Below are 19,966 nucleotides of genomic sequence, written 5' to 3' on the forward strand. Positions count from 1 at the left end.
TCTTTGTTTTGATTGTTAGACAAATAGTAAATTTCACAAATATAAAAACAATATTTTTATATTCTTAAATAATGCTTACAAAACATAGGTTACCAAAAAAAGACATCATGCAAATCAAGCGCACCCTGAGTTTTGTGGTTATTAGTGGTTATGTCCCCTTTGATTCAGAACTGTGAGAAATGAAAGTTTATTTTCTGGATTGATGTGAGGTATTGACAAACATTTTTTGGGATATTTGTTTTCTACAAATGATAACCTATATAATATCCAACAAAAAGTTGTTTATCTTATCCCTATCCTGGTTGTCAAAAATAAAAGAGAAAGGGGGAAAAGGGGGGGGACCAGTTGATTGAATGTATAGGTGATATCACTTTGATCACCAAAATACATAACAAGGCACAGGCACTTGTTTCTATACAAGGGCCATCATGCATTATGACATCTAAGGGGGTCTAAGCGTGACGCGGGATTTTTTGTAAGTGTGACATGTAAAAGTCATTGTGTTGTGAAAACGGGAAATGAGGTCTTGCGGGACCTGGGAAATGACAAAAAATGAAAATTGCTTACGTAAATAGTGTAAGCGGGATACTGGAATCTGACAAAACAGTGAGCGGGATCCGAGATCAGAACCCCTAAATGAGACCCCCATCTAATCTAATTAAAACCGATCTCCCATCACTCCTATTTTCTGATATGTTGTGTGGGATCAGCAAACAGGAGTGATGAGAGATCTGATATTTATGATTAGATTGCATGGCGTCAAACTGACCTTTTTCTCATAGAAATTTATTATCTAGACAGGGACATTCTATATTTACTAGTAGAATTATTAAACTGTCCCGGATCTAGACCAGTTTCCAATTATGATTTTATGAATGAACTGCACATGTTGGACTGTCATGACTGTGTCATTCAATAGAACATGTGTCATATGATATAATTGTGACATGACTCTGAAAGGTAAATGGTTCATTCCTCCTATTAGCATGAATAGTCCTATTCCATATTTATCTGACTTATTCTTTATATTGAGGTAATTCGTAAAAGAAAAAAAGACATGATGCATGCATGACATGTATTACACATGACATAAAAAGTGTAATATTATTTTTAGCTCACCTGGCCCAAAGGGCCAAGTGAGTTTTTCTCATCACTTTGCGTCCGTCATCGTCGTCTGTCGTCCCTAAACTTTTAGAAAAATCTTCTCCTCTGAAACTACTGGGCCAAATTTAACCAAACTTAGCCACAATCATCATTGGAGTATCTTGTTTAAAAATTGTGTCCAGTGACCAGGCATACCAACCATGATGGCTGCCACAGCTAAAAATAGAACATATGGGGTAAAATGCAGTTTTTGGCTTATAACTCAAAAACCAAAGCAATTAGAGCAAATCTGACATGGGGTTTAGGTGTAATATCAGGTCTAGATCTATCTGCCCTGAAATTTTCAGATGAATCAGACAACCCATTGTTGGGTTGCTGTCCCTGAATTGGTAATTTTAAGGAAATTTTGCTGTTTTTGTTTATTATCTTGAATAGTATTATAGATCATGTAGATCATGTAGATAGAGATAAACTTTTAACAGCAAAAATGTTCAGCAAAGTAAGATCTACAAATTAGTCAAACATGACCAAATGGTCAATTGAGCCCCTAAGGAGTTATTGTACTTTATAGTCAATTTTTAACCATTTTTCGTAAATCTTAGTAATCTTTTAGAAAAATTTTCTCCTCTGAAACTACTGAGACAAATTAAACCAAACTTAGCCACAATCATCATTGGGGTATTTAGTTTAAAAATTGTGTCTGGTGATCCGGCATACCAACCAAGATGGCCACCACAGCTAAAAATTGAACATAGGGGTAAAATACAGTTTTTGGCTTATAACTCAAAAACCAAAGCATTTATAGAGCAAATCAGACAACGGGGTTAAATTGTTTATCAGGTCGAGGTCTATCTGCTTTGAAATTTTCAGATGAATCTGACAACCTGTTGTTTGGTTACTGCATCTGAATTGGTAATTTTAAGGAAACTTTGCTCTTTTTGGTTATTATCTTGAATAATCTATAGATAGAGATAAACTGTAAACAGCAATAATGTACAGCAAAGTAAGACCTAAAAATAAGTCAACATGACCAAAATGGTCAATTGACCCCCTAAGGAGTTATTGCCCGTTTTAGTAAATTTTTAACAATTTTCGTAAAATTTGTAAATTTTCACTAACATTTTCCACTGAAGCTATTGGGCCAAGTTCATTAAAGATAGAGATTATTGCAAGCAGCAAGAATGTTTAGAAACGTATGATCCAAACACATCCCCATCACCAAAACATAATTTTGTCATAAATCCATCTGTGTCCTTTGTTTAATATTCACATAGACCAAGGTGAGCGACACAGGCTCTTTGGAGCCTCTAGTTTTATTATAAATCATATATATCTAATCGATGTAATAAATATGTTTCCTTTAACATGTTTTTTATCAATATGGTACACTTACATGTATATCATGTATGCACTTGACAAATACTTGAAAGGAGGAATTTTCCAGGCATGAATACATCAGGGCTGTCGCTTAGAAGTTTGGTGCCAGGGTAGACATATAACTTTACAATAGTGTATCATGCTTAGAATAACTCCAGTGTAAACTGTTTTCTTTCATGTTTCATACATTGTCATATTAGGTGTTATAATGATCACGCTTATTTTATAACGCAACTGTGTTTCATTTAGGTTTAAACATTACAAGTGTGGTTTAATGTTGACTTATTTCTGAGTAGGAATTAATTTAATTTTGCAAACAAAAACTTTTATTATCAAAAGTCTTTTTTTAAATTTATGTTTTATCCTATTTACCTGTATTTACCAGTCAGGGGTACTACTTAAACAAGTGATAGAAGGGGCCTTCAATTGCTACGGCGGTGTTTTTTGTCCCTTCCAAAAAGAAAAATATGAAAATATTAACTTTACAGAAAAACCAATTAAAAGTCTAGGGATATATTTTGGGCATAATAAAAAAGAGTGTCAAAACCTAAATTTTGATAAACAGCTAGAAAAGTCTGTAAAAATTATATCAAACTGGAAAAAAAGAAACTTAACCATGATAGACATGATAGAAAGAATAACAGTAATTAAATCTTTAATTATTCCTATAATCACTTATTTGGCTACAGTGAACCTTTGGCAAAGAATACTTGGACAAATTTTAAAAAAATCAAACTATGGAACAATAAGTCAGAAAAAGTTAAACGCACCGTATTAAGCTATAACCAACTAGATGGTGGATTAAAAATGGTAAATAAAGATAAATATATAGAATCTATAAAGATAGGTTGGATAAAAAGATTAACTGCTGATAAATTACTTAATTTGATGGTTTTACCAAAATGTTATCTAAATAAATTTGGTAGCAATCTACTTATCTTAAGAATAAATACTATTAATATAATATTCTTTACCGGGTACTAAAGAGCTACCAGTATTTTATCTTGATGTGATTAAAGTATGGTTAAAAAATGAAAATAATAAAAATAAAAATCCTAATAATTACAGACTTATCCGCCAAGAATTAAACACTTCTTTTTCAAAATTGGATAGACAGTAAAATCATTCATATAAATGATATCATTGATCATGTTGATGAAAATGGAGTATTATAAGTTTAAAGTTAAAAAAATAAATCAAACTGGATAGCTGAATTCTCAAGATTAAGAAAAGCAATTCCAAAAGAATGGTTTAAATATTAAATGAAGAATGTTCAATAAAAACTAGTGTTTTAATAAATTACTCACTATATATAAGTGAAAAAAATAAATGCCAACATAAACTAGAAAAATTAGATTCAAAGAAAATTAATTCAATTTTGATAGAATAGGATAAAGAAGTCCCAATAGGATATGTCATAAATGGAATAGAATTTTAAAATGTGAAAACATACTAATTGCATGAAGCTCAATATGTGCAAAAATTTATTCACAATTGTATACTTAAAAGATAATAAACTGAAAATGTGCAGATGGAAATTATTACACTTTATTCTTCCAAACAAAGTCTTATCAAAACAATGGAAAATAAGCCATAACTCTACTTGTAATTTCTGTAACATTACCTGATTACAGAAGACTATAAACATTTTTATGTAACATGCCACTTTTTAGATGAGTTTTGGGGGCAAATATATAAGATACTTGAATTATTTAAGATTGGTAGACACATTTTCACTGAAAAAAATTTAATCTGGGGATATAAAATTAATGATGAACATTATCATGATTATTATGAAATAAACTTTTTACTTACAGTTATTGTCATGATTGTATTCACTATTTACAAAATACATTATTTGTCAGAATATAGAAAACAAAATATCAACATATATATATATAATGTTTTTAGGTCAGAATTTAAAATAGGATTATTATGACAATTTTTTTTTATTAATGTTGAAGGTAAAGGGATACTAGAAAAGATATATATATTCTTATATTTGACAGCATTGGTTAAAATTCTACCGTGCTTGGTCAAAATATCAGTATTGTGATTTGTCAAAGGTGTCAAATAATTATCTTTATTCTCATTTTTTGGGAAATTTTAACGTGATTCGTCAAAATCAGTCGACTTTTTTATTGTCTAAAAGAAAGTGTACATTTTATTGTAATGCACCAAAAAGTACCGTTAGCGTTATTTGGCTAGAATTTTTACCGTTATTCGTTATGAAGGTACCCCATTACCACCCTCATGCATCCTTGGCTTTCAAATATTTGGCTTTGAGCATTCCTGATGAAGGTAAATCCAGAAGAACACATCAGACCCTTGAAATGTATTATATGTTGTTTTCATTTATTTATTTAAATTTGGTTTTGAGCTCCATGTGAGTACACTATAACTACATGTACAAAATGTATAGAAGTTTTCACATTCATCAAATTTCTGTTGACTGAATACGTCCTTGAGTGTGGGTATCTTTGTTGAACAGTAGCTCACTGCACTTTTTAAACCGAAAGTAAAAAATCAGTTATTGTATTGAAGATGTACAGTGAGCAGTTGGGAGGGCAGGTGGGCAGGTGGAGGGCTGCAGCCAAATGTTGTCTGTGCATTTGCTCATGAACCATTTAACTAAAGCTTTTAAAATTTTATAATGTTGTTATATAATTACTGACAACAAAATGGCAGTCAAGTTTAATAATGGTAGTTTTCACTTTACCTGTTCAGGAGAAATGGTTCTTGAAAGATTTAAAAACAGTGTTTTCAGTCATGTTGTTGCATTTACTCATGAACCATTCAACCAAAGCTTTTCAAACTTTAAAACGTTGATACTGTTGACAAAATGGAGGTAAAATTTGATTTTGATGATTGTAACTTTTACTATTTAATTTTTATTTAGGAGTTTTGGTCCTTATGAAATTGATAATTGCCGGGACACAAATAAATGTTAAAAAATCTTGTTTAAATCACTGTCATGACTGTCATTCTGACAGCTCTTGTTTTTTAATTATTGTCGGAAAGATATACATGATATATATGAACTAACATGACTAAATCATTAACTCATATTTATTGCTTTTTGCTTTTGTAGACATTTTGTTGCACACAGAATAAAGATGAATCAACAAGAGCTAGATGAAGTAGCTGAAAAGTTGGACATAAAATACAGTGTTCTGGACAATCTTGAGGATGGGAAGCTGACATACACAGCCAATATTGTTTTCAAAAACTGTAGTTCTGTAACATTAGATCATGAGAAGAAATGGGCTATTTATTTCTGTCACATAAGAATGATAGAACCTCCCATTCTTCCAGATGAAGAAGCAATCATTGTCGCCTCAGGGATCAAATTTAGACATATCAATGGGTGTTTGTTTACACTTGAACCTATCAAAACTTTCAAACCACTCGGTAAAAATGAAACATTAGAAGTTATGTTCAAAGCTCAGTATTATTCAGTTGCAAGGTCTGACCTTATGCCAAATTGGTATATCACATCAGAAAACCTCAAACCTAGAGTGTTGAAATCTACTAGTCATGATGATTTACAATATGTGCAGTCATTTGACGAGGAGGGGAAATGGAAACGGTTTTCATATAAATTAGATAACGGAACTTTAAGACTGGATAAATATAATCCATGGACACCGCAGGAGAGATTCATTAAAAATAAAATTGAAGACCTGAAGAAACCTGGAAAGGATGTAATACCAACCCCTCTTGAAATGGATATTGATAGAGTCAAGGACGTTGATTTGTCCTCTGGTAACTGGGTTATATATGCTAAAAAGGAAGTCTCCAAAGAGGCACATCTTCTTAAAGGTAACAAAGACTGCTTTTTGTCTTGTCTTGGAATGTTTGTCATTTGAGCACAGTTGTTTGGCTTTATAATTAGAGCTCACAGATGAGACATATATCTGTGTTGGGCAGCAGTCTATTTTATTGAGTAAGCATACATGGCATATGATGCATAAACCATGAATTTTGTAAAGGTTTTGAAAACTACTTGATAGAATACATGTATATACATTGTATACTCATGTGAAACATTGTCATGATCATGATGATTGTTAAATTCAAGAAAAAACTGCCTGTCAGAGTTTTCAGTAAAGGTATTGAACACATGGAATATATCATCAAGTATTAAGCAAAATTACCAAAATTTTAAAACATACACAAAAGTAGCTGTACATGTGTACTTTTTAACCACATGAACCATGTTTAATTATACATGTTATAGAAAAATAACTTCAATACAAGTCAATCTGTTCTTCACTTCAGCAAAGATGAGACACGTAATACATGTAGATTGTGCCATTTTCACTGTCCTTGGCACATGTGGTACATGTTCATATGTACATGTAGGAGTGAGACAGTTGACAAATTTTCTAGAGCCCTGTATGACTACCAATAGTGTAGACATTCAGTTTCTTTTGTTGTTCATATATACATACATGTACTGAGTAAATGACATGAATGAATTTAGCTTTTGGGTACCAAAATTCATGTAACTTTGCTACATATTTGATACCATGATATACAGCGTATCTTTCAAATTGATGGTAAATCATGTAAAAATTTAATTTGAAATGTTATCATAAAGAAAATTTATTTTACAGGTAGTGTTAAAATAGATTTTAATGTGAAAGAAATGAATACAAATGACAATGCAAGATGTGAAAATGTGATAACCTTGAAATTAGGACAAGTTTTTGATGGCCAAAATTCTGAAGCTTATGCCTTGACAATCAAAGAAAATCCTCCATTGGTTGAAATCATTGGAAACAAACCCTGTGGGGTATTCTATGGTGTGCAAACTCTGTTAGCATTATTAAAAGACAACAGAATTCCAGTAGTGAAAATTAAAGACTATCCACGCTATCCTTACCGTGGGATGCAGCTGGATGTGTCGAGAAACTTTCACAGTAAAGCTCAGGTCTTAAAGCTTTTAGATGTGATGGCCATGTATAAGATGAATAAATTCCATTTCCATTTAACTGACGATGAAGGATGGAGAATAGAAATTCCAGGGTTAGAGGAACTCACTTTGGTAACTTAAGAAGTTTAAGTGTTTATAATTAACATAATACCATATATAAAATGACTAATAAAAGTTTAGCAGCAAATGTTTTAATTTGATATACTTTAATTTTGGATGTAACGCGTCCACTAATTGGCTAACGTTATTTTGTTATGAGCATATAGACATAATTTAATCATGTGTCCAGGACGTCATTAATGTTTTTTCATGGTTTTTTACGGTTTAAATTGGAATTTAGAATGAAATTATAAGAAATGACTGTAATATTTTTTCTGTCTATTCAAAATAACATAAAAAATGTGGTGCACACTGTTAAATATTCCGCTACACGTGTTATTCAGTGTGCACCAAATTTTTTATGTTATTTCTTTATAGACAGAAAAAATATTACAGTCATTCCTTAAATAAATTTTATAAAATGAACCATAAGGTTCAATTTCCACTGCAGAAATATATATTCATGAAAGTATTGTTTCTGCAACTTTCAAAAGATTTAATTTTAAGTTTTACTTTATGAAACATGTTAAAAATTACATCATACGTTCATTTTGAATCTTGCACATATTCCTGCAGTTTTATGTCTCAGTTACACATCATGATGCATGTGCTGTAACGGTAAAATTGAACCTTGTAAATTTGAACATGATCACTGTACCCTGTTATCTGTTTTATAAGTAATTATAAATATTATGACTATATGATTTAAATATACATTGTGTTTTCAGGTTGGAGGTAGGAGAGGTCATGACCTTTCTGAGAGAAGTTGCATCCTCCCAATGCTTGGTTCAGGGCCAGATTTTGATACATCAGGTACTGGATATTACACAGTTACGGAGTACCAGGAAATATTGCAGTATGCTGTAGATCGACATATTGAAGTTATTCCAGAAATTGATATGCCAGGACATAGTCATGCCGCCATTAAAGCAATGCGAGCAAGATATCTGAAATACAAAGATGAAGGGGATTTAGAAAAAGCCAGAGAATATGTCTTGACAGATTTAGAAGACTCTAAGCATATCTTATCTTGTCAACTTTATGCAGAAAATTCCATGAATCCTGGACTTGAATCAACGTACAGATTCATTGAAAAAGTTGTTGTAGAAGTACAAAAAATTCATGAGGATGTTAGTCCGTTAAAATTGTTCCATTTTGGGGGTGATGAAGTTCCATATGAATCATGGTTAGACTCCCCTGCTTGTAAAAGACTTATTGACACAAAGGAAGTTAACAAGTTTAGTGAATTAATGGAATATTTTATTAAAAAGGTGGCTAAGATTGTTGCTCAGCATGACTTACATTTAGGAGCTTGGCAAGATGGAGTGATACATGATGAAGTACATTTAGAACCAATGAAAAGGGACTCTTTTCCTAATAAGGAAGTTGTTGCCTATGCTTGGCATAATGTTTGGGAGTCTGGTTTATCAGGTTGTGCATATAAACTTGCAAATGAAGGTTACAAGGTAAGATCCTATGACCAGGTTTTATTATATCCCTCTGTTGAGGTTTACAGACAATTATGCCTCAATAGCTTTGTGACCTTAAAAAGATTGGAATGGACAGTACAAATGTATCAAGTTTGATCCTATGTTTCCATTGAAATTGAAATGATTTGATCTAGAAAAATTAAGTTGGACGTACACAAGTAACATACAACATGTACAACAGTTGGTTTCAAGAACAACAACAAAATTGTATTGGACCGAGAAAAGGAATACCATAAACCAAGTATCATATTAAAGCACACATAGCCTTGAATAAAAGCTGCTTGACATACATGTAGTTAACATGGTTAAGATCAATAAACTTAATATCATTCAGCTGATTTCCAATGTTCAGCATGTTAAGTAATAACAGGTTAGTAGCTGAAATATTGTCATGGTATCCATATGTAGAAAACCTCACGATCCACAAAAATGTATGCATACATGTACAATAGGCAAATATATGGTGATAATATATATATAAGGTCAGAGATCATTTGTCTATCCAGTGTTGACTGAATCACAGCAAAAAAGAGAGACAATTCTGAGTGTCTTACTCACAATGTCAATGAATGTCCAGATTTCACTCTGAAACCTGCAATCACCAGCAATCACCAGCAATTATACCCTGTTTCACTGTGAACGTATGTGTCAGAAAGTGATTTAAACTAGTTTGCCCTATGTGGATATCTATATTTATGTTATAATGCAATAATTGATAACTGGCTGTTTTGTAGGTTGTGATGGCTCAGGGTACGCACCTTTACTTTGATCACCCACAGGAACCTGACCCAGAAGAAAGAGGTCTGTACTGGGCTGCTAGATATATAGATACAAGAAAGACATTCAGCTTTATGCCAGATAATATTTATGCAAATGCTGATTTCAAGCTTACAGGAGATCCAATTACAAAGAGAGATTTAGACCACAATGCTAAAGACCATCATCAATTGAAAAAGGAAAAGAATATCATTGGTGAGTTTTACAATAGCAATGGCCATAATGAGCCTGATAATATTTTTTAGAATAGATTGAATGTTAGTCAAAGATATATAAATGTAGGATTGATCACACATAATCCTTTATTCAAGTCTTATGCTTGATTTCTAAAGAAGTTTCAAAAATCATTGTTTCCTCCTAACCTATAATATAATAATGATATGATGTGAATAAAATTCAAGGAGACAGCAACATAACAACATAATCAAGAAAAGAAAGCAAAATGTCAACATAGGTATACATTTGTTCCTTAGGGTAGTTCTTTTAAATTATATTGTAAGTTCAAAAATTACTGAAATATTTCATTAATCTGTTCAAAAAAGTGGCAGATTTTTGTTTCAAGATCTTCAATTTACAAATCTTATTAACCACATGGTATAGCAATTGTACAGCTCATAGGTTCAATCTCATTTGGTCCTTCCAATTTAGTTATTTAGAACCATAAGAGTTTTTGTAATATTTATCTTTTATTGAAGATAGCTGATGCAGATTTTTGTTGTAATGTATTGAAAAATAAAAGGAACTCCAATTTCTCATAGAAATGTGTTGAAATGAAGTACATTTTGTATATATACATATATTGAGATAGTTGGTGAATTTGTGAACATGAAAATATTTGTTAGTGAAGGTAAAATTTAAAGAAATATCGATATTAAAATTTTATTATCATGCAAAATTTCAGTATCTTCTTATCATTATCAACAAGAATAATTTCAGGCATGCAAGGACAATTATGGTCAGAACTTGTCAGACTTCCAGACCAAATGGATAGTATGATATTTCCTAGATTACTTCCTTTGGCTGAAAGAGCTTGGCACAAATCCCAATGGGAGAGTGAAGAAAAGCAGGACAGCAGAAAAAGACAAGAGACAGCTGATTGGACATTATTTGCTAACAGCTTAGGATATAAAGAGCTAGAAAGATTAGATAATATGGGAGTGGCTTATCATATACCACCCCCAGGTGCAAGGTATATTTTAATATATTTAATGTTCTGATTGTAATTATTAGCTTTTCTGGTTGAAAAGACCATAACCATATATATTCAAACCCTTTAAAAATTTACAAAATAAATTATCCAATTCTTTAAATTATAATTCTCACACTAGATGAATATGAAAATATAATTTTGTTAAATTAGTTTGTTAAAAGCACACATTTGGTTATATGATTTTGCTGCATACTTACCAAAAATGATATTTGTATAGAATATTTTTAACAAAATCAATATGAGTAGCAGCTTTTACTGATACTGATTTTGTGAAAGTCATTGGTTATGAAATGTGTTTTCAAACTGGCATTTAACATACCAAATCCTCCCCCTATTATGCATGTTGTGTGAAAAGTTGATGTTTTTCTCTCTTGTGTTTTCAAGAATTGTAAATGGAAAATTAGAAATGAATGTGGCATATCCTGGACTAAAGATGGAGTACAGCATAGATAATGGTGTCACATGGTCCTTGTATGACAATCCAGTAGAAGTCAAGTCTAATGCTGATATATTGTTAAGAACCAAGTAAGTCTATTTATAGTATAAACTGGATAACAATGTGAAGTTAAGGGCATACCACACAGTAGAGGGAGGCGATGTCTAGGCAGTTAAAAGGAGTATGTCCTGTAAGGGCCGATTTTGGCCTCAAATTTCAGGTTCCTCTGACTAAAGATTTTGACCACTTTTTAAACACTTTTGTGTCTATTTTATTTGAATCAATTAGTTTATGTGAAATATTTTAACTGATTCAGTTATAAAAACGCACCAATTCAAGCTGAAATATGAAAAATTTACCGAATATGCCAAAATATGTCACTTCTCAGATGTTTTTTGTCAAAAATGAAAGTGGCCGCATCCGTGTTCATCCTCAACCTTTATATATGTTATGTATTATCATAAAATACAACTCACATTTTGAAGATTAAGGATGAACATGAATGCGGCCACTTTCGTTTTACACGAAAAACCGTCTTAAATTTAACTAAAATGCTTGAATTGTGAAGATTTCAGTAATTTAGCATGGCTTAATGGTGCTAGTACCCGATATATGTGCATTGTATTGTATTGTCAAAAACAGTCCATATTTATGTAGCAGAAGCATTTTACTTTCCAATAAATAACTAAAAGTTTACATTTTAACAATTTTGTAAAACTGCTATAGTTTGGGGCCAAAAAGGGGTAATAGTACAATTTGGAAATTAGTATGGCGTTCATTATCACTGAACTAGTATATATTTGTTTAGGGGCCAGCTGAAGGACGCCTCTGGGTGCGGGAATTTCTCGCTACATTGAAGACCTGTTGGTGACCTTCTGCTGTTGTTTTTTATTTTGGTCGGGTTGTTGTCTCTTTGACACATTCCCCATTTCCATTCTCAATTTTATGTCTTACTGGACCTACTCCTTTATCAGTTCATTTTGGAAATTGACATATGATATACATAAAAAATAATGTAAATTTTACTTTATATATAAACGAATCTGTCAATTCAATTTGAAAGCAGTTGTAAATGAAAATGCTGTATATTTAAGCTCGTAAAATCAACTGCAGTGGCATATAAATTCCATACATTAAAAATCAATAGGTTTAATCTAGTACATTGACCTTAGCATATTTACAATAGACACATTCTTTATTTTCTCCAATCTCAATTGACATAGATTGTGAGATTTCTCTCTTAAGGTGGGTGGTTCTCTTCTGGCCGTACAACTTCTTCCACTGATAAATACTGACCGTTACACGAGACAAAATATTGCTAAAAGTGACATTAAACACCAATCAATTAATTAATCATTGAAGTCACATGAGATATGACCACCTAATACTACAAAAGTGAAAAACAAATGAGTAAATCACCAAACAGGCTTGTTTCTTTCATTTTTCATACATTTACATTCTATATTCCTTCCTAATACAAATATTCAAAGTAAGTTATGAACTTGAGAAATCCCTACACTATAAAGTTGACCATTTACAGAATCCTTTATCTCTTATTTGGACATGACCAAATCCAACTTCTTAATGGCAACATCACAAATAAAAGAACTAAAAAAAATAACAACAAAAGCATTTTAAATGAATGTGATTTGCATATAACACTACACATCAGATATAAGAAGGTATGAATATTCATGCAAAATATAACCATTTTAAAGATACAAAATATTTTCGTCCTGACCACTTGGTTTCTTGGGCTGGTTTCGGATTGGTCAGGAAAAACATATAAAAACAATGGAGGCCGATTAGGCACCCCTTTCTGAGGAGTCTACCCAAGGGTCAAAATCTACACACTAAACACACCAATAGATGTTACATCCTCATCATGGCTATTCCTGCCCAATTAGATCTGTTTTCTTTTAGCATGTTTAGCATTGCTGAATGTTGTTTTGCAGGAATATATTGCTGTGAAAAAAATAATATTACGGAATTTTTAAAAATTCAATCTGTTCTTTTAGATCGGCCAATGGGATTAGAAATAGCAGACATGTGGTACTGAAGATGGCAACTAAAAAGAAGGAAAATTCAAAAAAGTAATTGTTCAAAATCAGAAAAATAGCATTTATAACTGTTCAATATCAAAATATACATGTACTATATAAAACAATGCTTACATATATCACTGTCTGACTGTTGTATTTTTTAAATGGTTTTATGGCCTTTTGTTTTTGAGAAACTGAAAGAAGAAGGTATGAAAAGAGAGGTTATTTTGTCAGAAACTAAACAATATCATGTTTTTTGTTGTCATTCTTGTGTTTTTGGTTTTTTATTTTACTTTATTTTTTGAGGGAGGTTTTCAAAATGAATATCTTATTACATTTATAATTTGGTAGTGTCAGTGTTTATTTATGTTAAGACCAACATTTTTGTTATTGATTTTTAAACTAAACGAAATTGTGTATAAGGGAAATGGGTATATATCTATAATATTAGCTACCCATTTAATGCTTATTGCATTTAAGAAGTGAACTTTATGAGTCACAAATAACAAGGGCTTAATCTGTAGATGTGTTATGTATTAATATCTATATCTTCTTGAAGAGAATATCATGAAAATACATAGTGATTTCCTACACTCTAATTGAGGTTAAATTAATCAATCAAGTAATATTTTGATTTTATTAATATATGAAAGTCAATGGTTTTAATCGGTGCGTTACGTTTGCGCGCATTAGCATTACATTTGCGCGCAGCTTTTAATTACAATTGCGCGCATTTTTTGACAGGTAAACTCAGGTAAAATACAGGTACTATAACTTATTTATTTATAATTTGTAGCGTTCAATTATTTACAAGTATAAGTACTCATTCCGTTAGTCTTCCATTGTAGTACCCTGCTCACCAACGATGAGGTAGAAATGGAATTTCGAGCAAGATAAGTCCACTTTATTATACACAAGCACTAAATCCTAGAAATATACTGAATGACTTTAAAAACGCAACATACATTAATTGATTGATTTTTTCTTTTAACAAATCATGTTTGATTTCCATAAAACTACTATTTATGCTTACCATACTTCTTTTTCTTAGAAAATTTTAACATCTGACTGTGTTTATTGAACATACCGGATTTTTGAAGCCGAACGAATTTCCTAAAGCGAAATTGTGACCCTTAAAAGATTTTTTCATTTGGTTTTTTTTGCATCATGAAACAGTTCTTTCAATTCTTGGACACACTTAAATCAGTTTAAAAATGTTGTATCTCAATATTGCTAAGACTGAGGAATAAAAAACTGAATCAGCCCATAATAATGCTGCAAACAGGAACAGGTGAATGTGCTGTAAACATACAGTTTGACTTCTGAAACTTCCGCGAACGATACGATAATTTGAATTAATAATAATAATTGATATTATAAAATTTTTTAAAAATAGTCAATTATAATTTAATTTGATTTTTATTTATATTTTTACCTGAGTTTACCTGCAAAATGAATGCATGCAAATGTAATCAAAAGCTGCGTGCAAACGTAAAACATTTTAATCCTCAAATGTGCGCAAATGTAGTGCGCCCGTTTTAATAACCATTTGTGTGTTTTGTTCTTGTAAACACAGTCATTAATTTTATTAACAATTTGCTATTACTTTTTTGAAATTTTTGAAATTTTTGTCTTTAGTTGGAATGCCTAAGATATACATGATATATATTATTTTAATAATCATTTTTGCCAAAGACACATCCAATAGTCTCAGGTGAAGACTGACTTTTTAAGCTGGACAGGTGTATACCAGATTTGTCCATTATTATTATTAGAGTCAGATTGTTGAAAATATGATTTGTATCGAAATCAACAATTTACTTTTGATTTACAAATGCTGAATAAGTATGCATGATCTAGTTTTGTTGAGTGATATGACAAGTATAGTTAAAATGATATTAATTGTTACATAGAGGGATTTATTTGTTTGACAGGAGTTGTTCTATTATTTTGATCACATTTATATCATAAATCATTGGCCTTTATTGATTCAGCAAGAATTGTTTTATAATGTGAATAACAACAATCTAGTGACTCTTTTTTATAACAACAAAATCTTATGAGTAAAACTACTTATAAGTCATAAGGCCAGGATTTTTTAATTTGTTGGTTTACGGATCCGCCGACCCGATTTTGCCGATTCCTAGAATAAAAATAAAATTGACTTTTCATGCTTTTTTATTCCCGCTGACCCAAACAAATACATCATCCCTGAAAAATAATTAAATTCTTCTTTTATTATGAAATGAAATGCATGAATCACTAACAAAATTGATAACACTCTCTGTTGTGAAAAAATAAAACTTCCAGTTTACATTTCTAAAAATAGACAAATCAATTATAACTGACCTTGAAATGTCGTTTACGCCAATAATTTTGCGGAACGAAATCTGTTTTTAAAACTCATTACACAATAAGTTGGTTTCCCTTATTTGTCATCAGTCTGTAAGATGCATAATCTCATAGAAATAGACTTGTCCAAATGTGGACAGGTGGAAAGGAAAAGCACCTTGGAAGTAAAAGTTTTGACTATCAACAAGTCATTTAGAATTTTCTTGTTTCTTGGATAATAAAAAAAATATTGTCCATTTGGCTTAAAAACGGGAATGCATGACACTAAATTAACCCGATTTTCTCGTTTTTTCCGTGGACGAGTCTATTCTGTATCTGTATGTTATCTTCACCTCCTTTATAGGAGATCAGTGATTTCTCACTAAGGTAATTAAGGTCTGTTACGTTTTTGACACGTGTGTTGAAACTTATTTTCGTACGACGTTTTTTACACAGTTTTCGTTTTTGAAGATCATTACTCATCAAGTCTCACCAAGTTTTCTGGAATTGATTAAGAGCTACGCGAATTTGTTTTTCTTGTTTGTGAAAAGACGATATAATTTCGTCTAAAATGTCTGTGAACACCCCCCCCTTTTTTACGGCAAATCATTAGACAATGTCATGCGATATTTATGACAGCTGAGCAAAAATATTTCATTGAACTTAAATTTGAAATGATGACAAAATAGCATAAAAGACATTTTGTTAGAAAGGTGAAATGTATATTTATTTTGCATTTTTTTTTCTGTCTTGAAAGATATTTTTTTTTCTTTTTTTTCCCGACCGACCGACCCGACTTTTTCATGGGGAAAATCCGTAAACCAACAAATTAAAAAACCGTGGCCTAAGCATTTCAGTTCAACATTTGACTCATTTCCACCATAAGATTTTTTTGTGAAAAGAGTCGCAGTATTTCAGGAGACTCGCAGCTATAAAATTTTCAGAAAAAAAAATATTTTTCATTACAAATTTTGATTATTACCTTAAGTAGTTGTTACTTTAGCATATGGCACAAAAATCATTCCAAATAATCAATTCGAGTTGGCTCCAGCTGACTTTTAAAATGTAGATGGCATCAAAATAGCTCCAAATTATCTCCCTTTGGTGCAAAAATGCCATTATGTGGCATTAAAATTGAAATATCTGTTTTAACTTATTGATGACCTATATATTTATTATTTTTTTCGAATAAGCTGTACATAAACTAAATAATTGTATAATTTAAGCAATTTCTGTAATTTAGTTCTTTTTTTATTTCGATATTACCGCTTTTTCTCCTATTAGTTCAACAGAAAAAAAGGACATTAACAAACTGTATGCCCATTTTGGAGGCAGATTGTGAGCATAAATGAATGGTGAACCCCTTTTTTTATTTCAGTTTTCCATTAAGTATTTAAAAGACAAAGTTCATTTATAGAAAAATATATCAAAATTCTATATTAAATGAAAAATTTGATTTAGACCTGCGAGCCCCCTTAATATATAAATTTCATAAAAGAATGTTACCTCATTTATTGCTGAAATTCCTTGAGACAGGGCTATGTTTTTGGTATCAGAATCAACTGTTTTTCTCAGTCATAGTTAAAAGGAAGAAGAGGTCATGACATGTTTAAGTGTCAAAATAGACTATTTTCTCCATGATGGTTGAAAGGTCAGAGAGATCATGACATGTTTTAATGTCAGAATGTTATTATTATTTACAATATTTATATAGCACATATATCTAATACAAATTACTTTCAGCTCTTAACATAAATACAGTGAATGCAGTAAATAGAGGTGTTTAACATTTAAACCAACAGTACAATAAGAATAAATTAAAATTTTGAACAAATATAAAAAAAAAAAATAATAAAAAGGCATCTTCTAAAATGCAAAGAAAAAAGAAAAAGATAAGTGTTACTGTAAGTATAAGAAGTTGTATATAAGCACTGAAAAAGAGTCTTAAATAATGTGGTTTACAAAATATTTCAGAAAAAGTTTGATGGAATGTTCATGTCTTAGATACCTCAGATTAGACTGTTCCAGAGGATGGCAGCAGCTTTTACCTCTTTAATAATTTAAAGAGTAGAGAGATAATGAATATATTTTAGTATAAGAATTGAGTGTGAAAATTTAAAAAAAATCATGGTTGATCGGACTTTCATATTGTTTAAAAACACAAATCAGTCAACCTTTAGACAAGGTTCTAGATATACACTATTATACAAGTTAAGTGTACTAAGATAAGTATATTATACAAATTTATAAATGATTTGTGATAAATAATAATTTGCATTGTTTTCCTTAATGTTTTCTGCTATTCAGTAATGGCTCTTGATTAATAAATCATTGTCAATTGAAGTCTTGTTTTTTTTCCTTGAACATCGTTAACAAAGGGTTGAATGATTTCTTTTCAGGGAAAATTTACATCCATATTAATGCAATTCTGAAGCATATTTTATCTAAAACTTGTCCAGGGATAGTTATATCAAAAGTTATCTTTGATTTTCTTTAATAATCTGTCGAATTCCTACTATATCATCAGTTAACCACTTACTTATTTTCATAATGAGTTCACTAATCTTTTCCGAATCAAACTCAAATTCTTGTTTTTAGACCATATAATATTGAACTATTGAACCCTGCCGTGCTGGGGCAGTTATATTATGGCCATACGCAAAATACTTTTATTTGACTCCAATGGCGCTCCATACATTTGGAGGTAAACGTTAAACCACTAACTTCGTGGTATGTGCATGTTTCCTCAATCTGACACTATTTATTGTCATGTTTCTCACTTTTAATGTTCATTTTGAAATGTCATTTTGAAAATTGAAATCGGACAAAACATTTTTTTTTCACTGGTGGGTTTCCTTTCGAAGTCTGACACACGAATTTCTGAGGACTAAACCTTTTTCAAATAGTGTAAACCCCAGGGTATATAAATACTGATTGTGTTTATTATGGAAATAAGCATTTCCGGTTTAAGGTCCAGTTAAAGACAAAAATTCAAATAAAATTAAAAAAATTGAAGATTTTTGGTGCAAATTACATTCTTTTGACTGGTGTACCCTGATCGGTTTCACTTCCACCTAAAGAACTGTTGTGAATTATTATTTACAATATTTGAATAGCACATCATCTAATTAAAATTATTCTCAGCTCCTAACACAAATACAATCAATACAGTAAAAAGAGGTGTTTAACACTTAAACCAGCAATACAATAAGAATAAATTAAAATTAAAAAAATAAAATAATAATAAAAGAGCATCTTCTAAAATGAAAAGAAAAAAGATGAAGATAAGTGTTACTGTAAGTATAAGAAGATAAATGTAGGAACTGAAACTTTGCCTCGGGATTCCTTTGTCAAAGGTAGCTTTTTTTTAGAAATGGTGGAAGTTTGGTATTGTCTTTGATAGACATTCTTATCGGCGTTTTGCATTTGCGCCGACCTGCATTTCATTTGCGTCGATTTTTTCTTTCATTTGCGCCGATTTTTTACTTCATTTGCGCCGATTTTTTTACTTCATTTGCGCCAATTTTTTACCCTATTTGCGCCAATTTTTTTACTTTATTTGCGCCGATTTTTTTACAGGTAAGTGCTATGTTTCATTTATCATCATAGACCTCTTCCGTTAGCCAGTTGTACAAATGTTATGAATTGTCAATCAATATTGGGATAGCCATTTTCCAATGTCACTTCATTTGTCTTTATACTCTGTGCTAAGCCCAACATACTGGATTTTCATCAACCAGTTCTGAGCCATATGAAAACGACAACAATCTATTCTACATTGTGGAAAATTATTCATAATTGCGTTTAGTCCGAGATAACTGCTATATTCCTGTCATTTGCTGTTCGCCAATATATGTAATTCTGTATTTGACAAACATTGTAGGCTTAAGATGCAAGTACAAAGGAAGCCTGTTATTTTATTTGGGATAACTACTGTACATCAGATTCCTGAATTAGGACAGGTGCAAATATAAGCTATATAGTCGATTTAATCTTTTAATTTGTTCAAATTCTGCTGATGCAATGCGAGTTTGTAGATGTAACATAGTTCGAGCGAAGTATGTATATAACAGAATATCTAATGAATTATTTTTATTGGACCTCAGATCTACAATTATATACAAACGCCATGATAACCTATGCAATATCATATATGATTGA

At 31.1% G+C, this 19,966-nt stretch overlaps 1 protein-coding gene across 1 annotated transcript; it reads left to right on the plus strand.

Annotated features, from left to right (window-relative positions):
- Window positions 1-136: 136 nt before the first annotated feature.
- LOC134720840 (chitobiase-like) lies at window positions 137-18,148 on the plus strand. The gene is made up of 8 exons (XM_063583399.1): window positions 137-209; window positions 5,573-6,303; window positions 7,101-7,531; window positions 8,248-8,985; window positions 9,744-9,981; window positions 10,723-10,975; window positions 11,381-11,521; window positions 13,451-18,148. Exons 2-8 carry the CDS (start codon window positions 5,598-5,600, stop codon window positions 13,527-13,529), a joined length of 2,586 nt encoding a protein of 861 aa, XP_063439469.1. The 5' UTR covers window positions 137-209; window positions 5,573-5,597; the 3' UTR covers window positions 13,530-18,148.
- Window positions 18,149-19,966: the final 1,818 nt, after the last annotated feature.

Source organism: Mytilus trossulus, chromosome 1 (genome assembly GCF_036588685.1).
Source record: "Mytilus trossulus isolate FHL-02 chromosome 1, PNRI_Mtr1.1.1.hap1, whole genome shotgun sequence".
In the NCBI taxonomy this organism is placed as follows: Eukaryota; Metazoa; Mollusca; class Bivalvia; order Mytilida; family Mytilidae; genus Mytilus; species Mytilus trossulus.

Bases quoted from the DNA above. Each gene is read 5' to 3' on its own strand.
- LOC134720840 (XM_063583399.1), top strand. From the start codon at position 5,598: ATGAATCAACAAGAGCTAGATGAAGTAGCTGAAAAGTTGGACATAAAA. The intron at 6,304-7,100 runs GTAACAAAGACT...TTTATTTTACAG, and splicing joins AGAGGCACATCTTCTTAAAG to GTAGTGTTAAAATAGATTTT. The intron at 10,976-11,380 runs GTATATTTTAAT...TGTGTTTTCAAG, and splicing joins ATACCACCCCCAGGTGCAAG to AATTGTAAATGGAAAATTAG.